Raw genomic sequence first — 10815 nt, forward strand, 5'->3', positions numbered from 1 at the left:
TGTGATCTACAAATCACGGCGGGCCTGAGCCCCTTATGTTCCTTAACTAACACTGGCCACCTACCAGGCACTGTGCTAAGAGTTTTACATGAGTTATTTCAGTCCCATTACCATATGAGCTAGGTAGAATATTTTTTAATTATTAAACTTTATTTTTTAGAGCAGTTTTCGATTGGCAGCGAAATTGAGTAGAAAGTTCGAGTTCCCATACACCCCTGTTCCCACATGCACATCCTCTCCCACTATCAATATCCCACACCAGAGTGGTGCATCTGTTACCCGTGGTGAGCCTACACGGGCACATCATCACCACCCAGAGCTGGGTGATCGTCTTATTAACTGCTATTTTTCAGGTGAGACCACTGAGACTCAGAGAGAGGAGGTGACATGCACTGAGTCACATGGCAAATTAGTGAGGACAGAGGTAGGGACAGGTGTTTTTCCCACAGTGGAGGTTTCTTCCTCTCAGAAAGATATCTTCTTTTTCCTTCAATAGCCTAAGCGCACCCAGATTCATTGGTTATGTTCACAGGTGTTCCTGAGACGCAAAAATGGACGTGAGGATTTCTATCGAAACTGGAAGGCCTACACTGCTGGATTTGGGGACCTAAAAGAAGAATTCTGGCTTGGTAATACAGGCTGCATGTTTGTGTCCCAAATGTCCGTTTCTGCCCTCCTTGTCATCTGTCCTAATCCACAGCAAAATGTGGGCGAGAAATGGATTAGGAAGAAATGATAGCTCCAGTGGTCATCACAGGATATCAAATTCTCAGTGAAAAGACTTTAAATTCTCTGGGTTGTTAAAAATAAAAATCTGATGGAAGAAGAGCCAACAGCCAGGCCTTAAGAATAAGCCTAACCTTAAGTCAATCCCTGGGCCATTTAGAGAACTGTCCTCACTGATGGTCATTCACTGCTTCCGTCCTGTGCTGACTAGGTCCCTTATAGCCACAACCTCTAAGCCTCACAGCACCTTCACAAGGTAGAAATTCCCAACTTGCACCTGGGAAAACAGAGCCTCAGAGAGGTTACATTGCTGGCCATAGGAATCCAGCCAATCAAGAGTTGAGCTGCAATCTGAACCCTCCCAAGCCAACACTACAATACCATCATCCATCCATCCATGCAGCTCACATTTCGAAACAAGCTACCGACACAGGGCACTGTCCTATGTTCCAGCGCCCGGGCCAAGGAATGTCTGCCCCTATCATCTATTGCCTTTCACTTGGAAGGAGCTTTAGAGTTTAAAAGGTACACTCTCCACCTTATCTCCTTTATCTTCATAATACGTTAGGAGGTTGGCAGGGCAAAGATGTCAACCCAATTTTAGCTGAAGCTCAGAAACTACGTGTACCTCGCCTAGAGTTGCAGCAGCAAAGAGCAGACCAAGCTGCAAGCCCAGGTGTGCGTGATGCAAACCTCTTTTGAGCACACGCAGCTGCTGCTCTTATGGGATGAGTAGGAATGAGGGCCTCTGTCACTGCGCTTCTTAGGCAACTCTTGCCTATCGTCCACAGGGCTGGACACCCTGAGCAAAATCACAGCCCAAGGGCAGTACGAGCTCCGGGTGGACCTGCGGGACCACGGGCAGTCAGCCTACGCCGTCTATGACAAGTTCAATGTGGGAGACGCCCGGACTCGCTACCGGCTGAAGGTGGAGGGGTACAGCGGGACAGCAGGTATGGACAGCCCGCTTCAGAGCCCACAGACCCGCAAAACCTTCTTGGGTGTTCAGCCAGTTCCTCCGGTCGTCATTCCTTCCTTCATGGGTCCAATCATTTATCGACAAATATTTGAATCCCTACTAGGTGCTGATCCGGCAGAGCTACAATTGAACAACGCTGGGTAGATATTTTGGTCACTGAAATATAGAGTAGGTTGGGAATTAGGGCAATCAGGACAGACTTGTAGCTACCATCGCTCAAAGAATATGTCTTTTCTAATCCATGTTTAGATTTCAGTTTTAGACTGAGAGGAAAAGTCCTCTTGGGAGACTTAATATTCATCTCCTCCTGTGCATCTAGATTTATTACATATACATGACCCACTGGGGGATCCTATTAGAGTGCTGACATAGGATGTCTGGGGTGGAATCAAGATGACGCATTTCTGTTGGTGGCGTTGCTGGCCTGTGGCCTGCACGTTGAGTAGCAGACAATCCACCCCATCACCCAACTGGATGAATCTCTTCTAAGACATTCCTGCCACATGGCTATCCAGCCTCAGCCTGCATACCCCCATGACCCGAAAGACGCTCACTACCTCTCCAGCAGTCCTTCACCCCTTGTCTGTTTTTTTTTTTTTTTTTTTTAAGTTCAGGTTTTGAAGATTTCTTTGACTTGAAATGGCCTTTATGCATTCAGGCCCACTAGGTAGCAGCCTCTTTTACAGATATTTCACATGCATTACCCTCTTTTAATTCTCATTAAAAAAAAAATTCCAGGAAGATATCGCTATCATACAGATGAGGAAACTGAGGCTCGAGAGGGTTGGCAATTTGCCCAAGATGTAACAGCTTGTGGAAGGAGGGCCCAGGGCGTGAGCCTGGCTGCTGATGGGTGTTCTTGGTAACAAGCCGATCACGTGTAGGAGCGTGACCACCCCATGCCACCCCTGCCCACCTTGGGGTGGCTTTCAGTTACATTTATGAGAACAGAAGAGACAGATGCTATACCACATTCCCGACCTCTCAGCCCTGAAAGAATACGTCCATAATGGGAAAAGCCTCCACATAAGATCTGCCAAAAGCCAGGCTCAATCGAAGGAGAGACAGAGCTCTTTAGAGATCAGTCTGGTGGTAACGAAGAGAGAGACCCGGGGTGAAAATTTTCATTGTTGCATCCCTCAAAGAATTCTGACATTTTATTACCTGCCAATAAATACCTCTTTTGTTGAGATGGCTTCAGGCGGGGAGGATACTGTTACAGGGCAAGCGAAGGCACCAGGAACGTGGCCTCCACCCATCGCTCTCTGTATTTCCAACAGAAATGAGCCATGATATGGCCCTTCCCTGAGCTAACCCGTGGAGCTGCACCCTCCTGTGCGTGTTGATGGCAGCATCCCCTCCACAGGAAGCATCTCATCTTATCGATACCTAGCGGCCATCCTCATGCTCTTTGTAGCTTCATCAGTTAAAAATGCACCCAAGTCCCTCTGACAACTTGCTCCTAAATACCAGGAATAGAATGCCTTGATGTCTTGAAATTTTTTTCTGCACAGCATTGCCCAGGGTTGGGAGTGAGGGGACGCAGAAAGAAATGGCACTTAAATGCTCCTAAAATTCAATATATTAAATTACAAACTAGATTCCCATATAGCACTATATATAAATGGGCTTCTTGTCTAAGAATCAGGGAAAATTGGTCCCATAAACACTTTGAAAAGTAACGGTACGATACACAAGCTATTTAGTGACATCTAATATCTGAAAGGTTTGATTACAAGTATGGTTCTGTAGGCTGAGACTCAAGATAGACTGTCGCAGGATAGCTCTGGAAAACCAGCGTGGCAGAGTGGAACATTCAAATCATACTAGAGCTTGCTAAATATGAGATGGGAGAGTGAATAAGTGAGTGAGTGCGAGTTAATGAATAAATGAATGGACAATATATAAATAAATAAATAGATTTTAAAAATATGGCTCTAAACACTTGCATTTAGTGAGGGGAAAGCACACAATTATTAAATACAGATTTCCCACCTTACTCTCTGAGTACTTTTACGTAAAGTGAATGCAAAAATAATCATAAAAATAACAACAATCGTGACCGTTTGCACACCATGTTACTTGTTTAGCACACACCTTCACATTCATTGTTCCAACAGCCCTCTGAGGTGGATCAAATCAACATACTAGTTCCATTCTACAGATGGGAAAACTGAGGTTCAGCAGGAGGCTTGGCTTGTGCAAGGTCAAGCTAGGGAGTGAAAGAGATGGGATTGAAGCTGGACCCGCCAAAGCCACCTGCAGCCCTCTTTCTACCACCTTATATTGCTTCTATCAGAAACGAGGCTCGTGGTGACACTCATGTCCTATCCGGGCCTGCGTCGGATCCTAATTCTGGGTCCAACGTTCAAGGCCGGCCCACCCCAGGGCCCTTTGGTCGTCACCCTGGCGCTGCCCTTCACAGCCCACAGGGAGCTCCAGCTGGGCTCTCAGTCTGTACCTTCTCTCTCCCAGGTGACTCCATGGCCTACCACAACGGCAGATCCTTCTCCACCTTTGACAAGGACACGGACTCGGCCATCACCAACTGTGCTCTGTCCTACAAGGGGGCTTTCTGGTACAAGAACTGCCACCGCGTCAACCTGATGGGGAGATACGGGGACAACAGCCACAGTCAGGTGAGCAGACCACCAGGCCCCGAGCAGAGCTGAGACCAGGAGGCAGGGACTTCAGGTGAAAGACAATAGGTTTTCTCACAGCAGGGAGAAACCTCCATGGCACTGCAGGCCAGGGAAATCACAGAGACAGCATGCGCTAACCCATGAAGACCCCAAGGGGAACCGCTGGTCACGGGGATGCCAAACATAGAGCGCTTTCCTCAGATTAAGTCTTTGTCTGAACCCTAAAAGAAAACAGATGAAAGTGGAGGCCGTCTAGATGAACCAGGGGTGATACAGGCCCAGGGTGTTGCCTCCTTACCCCAGCCCAGAGGCACATCCAGAACCCCAAGAACATCTCAGAACAAAGACCACAGATTTCTAAGTCCCTTCTTTTTATGACTCATAAGACCGAGGTTCAGAAAAAGGCAACTTCCCTGAGGTCACAGAGCAAAGCTGGAGGCAGAGCCAAATCTTCCAGCCCGCCAAATTTCCCTGCCATCATAGAAATGGATTTTTTAGATTCCCTGAGAAAATAAGTGAGCAAAACCAAATTCAACCATTATCTCACACTGAGTCCAGCCTGCACGAGCAGCTGCCTGAAAAGTGGACAAAGTCTAGTGGACCCCGCTGCTTAACCATGATGGTCCTCAATGGCCATCCCTGCTCCAGGGAGGAGGGTTGGGTGTTCACACGGAGCCACTCAGACTGATTCCTGGGCTGGACCTCGGGAGTCTGACCCAGTCTGCAACCTGGGATCCCTTTGTAAAAAGGCAAAGGTCCAAATCACACCAGACAGCCCCAGGGATTCTGGTGGCTGGTCCTGGGGGGATGCAGCAGCTTGTCATCTTACTTACTTACACTTTTGTTGTTGGGGCTCTTTTTGCTATTGTTGAGTTGTTGGGTTTGGGTTGTTGTTTTTTTTTTTAACCTGCTATTAATGATTTTAATATATGTGTTTATGTTGATTTAACTACCAGCAAATGATTGTTGTGACCTTGAGGGTAGACCTTACCTTGACATAATTTCTGACACTTTTCAAAGCGTTCTCGCCTTTTCTATCCCATGTGCATCACCTTTGCTCTGCGAGGCGACCAGGACATGGCTTTTCATACCTGTTTTACAGAGGAGGCAAGACTTGAAGGACACCTCTGACACCAGTCCTGTGTTTTCTCCATCCTGTTAGGTGGCCTCAATAACACGTCCACGCTGAGAGCTTCTGTGCTGCCTTTGTCTCTGACACCAGTGTAACACAAAGTCCTTCGGGAGGGGGAAGAAAAAGCTACATGTCAAAAGGAAACCTCTTTTTCCATCCTTCCTTCCAATTTTGGAAGAAGGAGATGACATAAAGGCCGCAGAGCAATTACGGGAGTTCAGCTCCAGCTCTGGCGCTGCTCCGGCTGCTGTGTGGCCTCCATGGTGTCACTTTCCCTCTCTGGCTTCAGTCTCCACCACAGTATGAGGAGGGCTTGCTTCCAGCTCTGAACCTCTATCAGAGGGGAGAACGAGGGCAGAGGAAGGCAGCACAAGGACCAAACTGCGTAATTACAAACTCATTTGCCCATAAAATAAGTCAGCTTTTCTCAAATCCCATCCTCCTGTCAGATTCAGAGACTGTCTAATATCAGTCAGTGCCAAAAGATTAGAATCAAACAGAACATCTATATTTTCCCTCATATAACCAGTCATCAACTTCTCTGTGGACATGTTCCCTCCCAGCCCTACGAAGCTTAAAGAGAAGAGGCGTCCGTGCACGGGGTGGAGGCCTCATAGGAGGACTCTCTGAAGCTGACCCCCACCCCTGGGAGGACAAGGGGTCTGTGGGATTCAATAGGCAGATTCTACTATCTGTAGACTTTGCTAAAGAGTCAAACCTGGATCTAGGAGGCCCAGAAACAAATATAGTCTTTTCTTGAGGAAAAATTGGCCTGAGGTTGGGGAATAGTATTTACTAAGCACCTATGACGTGTCCAGCACTGTGGCAGCTCCTTTATAGGCTCGTTTAATCTTCACAGCATCCTTCCAAGGTTAGCATTATTAGACCTTAAGGAAAAAAAATAATGACATTGAGGCACAGAATGTTTTGATAACTTGTTCATTTATCTCTCAACTAAGAGCACTAAGATTTAACCTTATATGTCAGGTTGCAAAACTTGTGTCCACCTATGTTCTTTTTGCTGTTCCACACAAACCCCTGTTAAAACACTCCACAGGGATCCTGTGAAGTATAGACCCCCCTGCATATAGCTACGCAATTCTGTAAGCTCTGACCATGACACCCAAATTCCTGAGCACCTAATCCTAGTGATGGCAACTTTCATCAGCCACCACTTTATTTCAAGATGGCAGATCAAAGCCCATTGCAAACTCAGGTGACTTCTGCCTAAAGTAGAACAACTGAGTCTGATTCAGCCAGCCCCTTTGAAAGTTTTCACTACACAGATCAATAAACAGATCGGCAAGAGACAGCTGTGAGCTGCCAAATGGTCAAGTTGAAACGGAACTCATCTTGTTCTGTCAATGAAACAGCAATGGTTAGTGAACACCTTGCCTGATGGAAACCAATCTGAAGTCCTTCTCTTTTCCGCAGGGTGTTAACTGGTTCCACTGGAAGGGCCACGAGTATTCGATCCAGTTTGCTGAGATGAAGTTGAGACCCAGCAACTTCCGAAACCTCGAAGGCAGGCGCAAACGGGCGTAAATTCCGGGGACAACTGGGGGAGAGAGGGGTAGGGCCCAGAGAATGAAAATAATTTTACCAAAGCATCAGTGTGAGTAGTCCGACCATTAAGCCACACCTGGGCGTCTGGCAGGAGCTAAAGTTGACCATGGATCGTTGAGGCCAGCGGCCTCACCCACTCTGCGATGACTTCCTTCACACCAAAGACCACCATGTCCAACAGGTTTCCATTTGTTGTTTGCTTCAGCAAAAGTCTTCCAGTGACAGCATCACAACGATTTTCCTTCTCTTGGGTGGCTCTGGGAATGGGAGCAGGGTAGGCTGTACAGTGGTAGTTTGTTTTAGAACCAGCTGTATTTTACACAAAGCTGTATAATTAATTATCATTATTTTTGTTAGCAGTGATTCAGTGTGTGTCTTGAAGCCGTCCCTTTTTTTTACATTTCAGAAAAGCAATACTGTTTCGATTTTAAGGATACGATTAATTTTATTAATATAATAATAATGATGATGATGTAAACTAAGGATTTTTAAAGAGATCTTCCTTCCCGAAACACATCTGGACAGGACCTGACTGTATTTTTTTTTTTTTAATAAAAGCACAAGTACTTTTAAATCTGGCTATCAGTTTTCCTTTCATGGTCGAGCCTGAATTCCACTAAAGCCAATATTGAACCCAGGGAGGGATGTTGGAAGGGAGAGGAAAGGAGGGATGGTGGCCCAGCGGGAGGGGAAGGAGGAAAGGGAGACGACAGGCTGGGAGAGAGGAAAACATTTTTGAACAAAGCTGAACAAGTCTGGGAAAAGCTTATCACTTAAGATTCAGCTTCCTGCTCAATACTTCTAAGACTAACAGTTTATCGTCTTAAAAGACACTTTTATACCCGTTTTCTAATGCAATCTCCCCAAAGTTCTATGACATAGATGAGGTGACCGTTGTTATCGTGTAAGGGTTGAAGTCCCCAGAGGCAGGCTGCCTGAGTTCAAACCTCAGCTCCACCATTCCTTAGCTCCCTAACCTCTCCGTGCCTCAGTTGTCTCGTCAGTAAAGTGGGGATACGCGGGCTTCTTGAATTCACAGCATTTCTGTGGAAAATGAACGATATTATCCCCATGAGGCCCTCCACGTGATGCCCGGCAGATACCAAGCGCTCATCAGCGTGGCTATCGCTGCTGTCACTTGATATATGGTGGACTGGGGGTCGCAGGATGGAATGACTTGCCCAGGGCTACTTACGCGGTCAACAATAGAACTAGGATTTAAACTCAGACCTTCTGGCCCCAGTGTCCTTGCTCTCCCCCCCGAGCCCCTGGTGAAAAGCTCTCCTTCCCTGAGCACAATGCATGTGCCATGCTGCAGAATGAGGGGTGTGGGGAAGCCACCTGGATCCTCCATCAGGCTCCTACAACCTCAACCTTAGAAGGTCTGTTACGAATGTCTCTCCCCCTGCTCAACGCCCCCTAAGAGGAAGAATGCCCTGTGTCGCCCAGTCTGGTCTGAACACATCTGGTGGTGGAGGGAACTCACTGCCCAGAAAAGCAGACCTGTTTGTACTCAGAGAACGTGAGTCAGAACCGCACATTACACATTCCTCTTCTAAAACAAGGATGGGGCGAGGGGACAATTCTCAGTTCATTCTCTTAGGGATTTTCAACGAATCAATGTACTTAATGAAAATGTTTGGGCTGACAAGCCTCACTCAAATGGAATGTGATGGCTCAGAAACAAGGATCAGAGGAATTTCTGGCCCCAGCCAGATCCTTTGCTGCCGAGTTTATCTCGCTTTAATAAACGCTGTCATGTTACATACACAATTTGCTGTTCCAGTTCCTAAGACTTGGGGCCTGCAAGCCAGCCATAGCAACACCGCCTTGCTGTGTAAACCCAAACAAACCGGCTCCCAGGAATAACCGAGCCTTAGGTCGGGGGCTTAACCCGCTGCTGGCTGCCGACTCAGGAGCCCCTGAGCCCCACCTTGACCCCTCCCGAGAAAGGTAGACATAACTAAGCTGGCAAGGTGCTCCCCAGAAGCCACACAAGAATCAAAAAAGTCACATGAAACACGAGTCCTTAACCATGGACTTCGGAAGACTGTAGACGCCTCCACGTGGGGCCTGGGTAGGCAGAAGGCCCGAGGCTGCGGCACTGAAACCTCCACAGTGAGTTTCAGACTGTCTGCACTCCACAGTGGGTTTCAGACTGGTCAGAAGTGTGAGCTCAGTATTTCTCAAACACAACTTTCAGTGGCTGCCCCTGTGGCTTTGTTCAAGCACCCTCCTCCATCTCGAAATGTCTTGTGAAACTCTACTCCACCCTCAAGGTCCAAGCCCACTTCCACCCGCAAGATGCACTCCGCAGCTCTCCACTGAAAATTCATTTCCAGGGTGTTTGCTCTCCCCTTTGCCTTTCCACTATCTGCTCTGCTCCCCTCTCCCTGCTCTGTATCCTTAAGACCACCCTTTCTGAATTATACCACCCGACGCCCATGCCCTCAGGCTTCTGGCTGGCAGCACAGAGACACGGAAGGGAAGAGACTGGTGGAGGTGCGGTGAGGGATGAGTTGGGGAACTCCTTTTCCAGCTCCATCCCTACAGCATCATGGCAGGCTGGCCATCATGGTGGGAGAGTTTCCCTCAGGGGAGTCACAGATCCTGTCAATTGACTGTCTGCACACAACTGTCTCTTCGGATTTCAGATAACTGCTCCCCCAGATTGCCCCTTTCAGGCCAGGGGTGGTCTTTGCACATCAGCTGCTACTAGACCTGGAACCATGCTGGCCCTTGCGGTTCTCCTCCGGCCTGCCCACCCCATTGGAAACAGTCCCTGTACTTAAACTTTCCTATGCCCACTCTTGGGGATGCCAGGCACTCGGTACCACTGTAGAGTTACCTGCCGGCTTTACCCCATTATTCCTGCTCATGCCTCTCTCCCTGTAGTGGACAGTGGTCATTTATTGGCTCTCCAGCAATCCAACTCCTTTCTAGTTTTGGAGAATTTCCCATTGGGTGAAGAGCCTGCCTCCTCCCACTATGGAAGCCACAGAAGAAAATACTCTTTGTTCCTCCCCATGGTAGCGGGGCTTGGGCACAGAACTTGAGCTTGGCCCACTGGATACCTGCAGAGGGACTTCTAACCTTCAGCAAGGAAGGCAGACCAAAGAGCCTCTGAGGCTGCTTCCCCACAATCACCATCACAGCATCTACCCACAAAGCCCTGTCCTTTGGGACTACAATCCTTCCCACCTGCTCCCTTTCTTGGCTTGCCCCTCCCAAGCCATTCTCCTTCCCACCGCACCTCACCAGCTCCAGAGTGTCCCTGTGGGCTGTGCTGATCCGCTCTCTTCTCCCAAGATTCTCTTTTCCCTTTTCACTTGAAAGTCGGTACTAAGTAACCCCCACGTGCCTGGCACTAAGTGAACGAACCTGTCCTCATGCAGCCTCCATGCCAGGGAGAGGCTGGCAGTGTGAGTTATACATGCACATCAGACAAGCGAATGTATAACTGCAGACTGAAGACATGCTTTGGGAGCAAATACGAGACACTAGGAGAACATCTAATGAGGATCTGACCAGGACAGCGTCCCTGAGGAAGGTCACGTGATCTAAACAATAAATAGGAGTTAACCAGTGAGCAAGGCGGGGTGGGGGTGGGGGTGCAGAGGGCAGAGCATCTCTAGGGGCCCTGAGGCTGCCAGGCTGCTCAGAAAGAAAGCCAGAGACTCAGGAGCAAGAGAGGCTGCAGCAGCAACAGCAACCCTGTTCTGCAGGCTCTTTTGGTCCAGAATAAGGATTTTTAATCTTCTTCCTAAATG

At 48.2% G+C, this 10815-nt stretch overlaps 1 protein-coding gene across 4 annotated transcripts in view; it reads left to right on the forward strand.

Annotated features, from left to right (window-relative positions):
• The window catches only part of TNC (tenascin C), a 91424-nt gene extending 83805 nt beyond the window's left edge, over positions 1–7619 (forward strand). For all 4 annotated transcript variants that reach the window (XM_057720186.1, XM_057720187.1, XM_057720188.1 and 1 more), the window contains 4 exons: positions 533–629; positions 1518–1679; positions 4181–4344; positions 6914–7619. In XM_057720186.1, the coding sequence (XP_057576169.1) occupies positions 533–629; positions 1518–1679; positions 4181–4344; positions 6914–7024 (534 nt within the window). In that variant the 3' untranslated portion in view covers positions 7025–7619. The remainder of the gene's footprint in view (positions 1–532; positions 630–1517; positions 1680–4180; positions 4345–6913) is intronic.
• Positions 7620–10815: the final 3196 nt, after the last annotated feature.

This window comes from Hippopotamus amphibius, chromosome 2 (genome assembly GCF_030028045.1).
Source record: "Hippopotamus amphibius kiboko isolate mHipAmp2 chromosome 2, mHipAmp2.hap2, whole genome shotgun sequence".
In the NCBI taxonomy this organism is placed as follows: Eukaryota; Metazoa; Chordata; class Mammalia; order Artiodactyla; family Hippopotamidae; genus Hippopotamus; species Hippopotamus amphibius.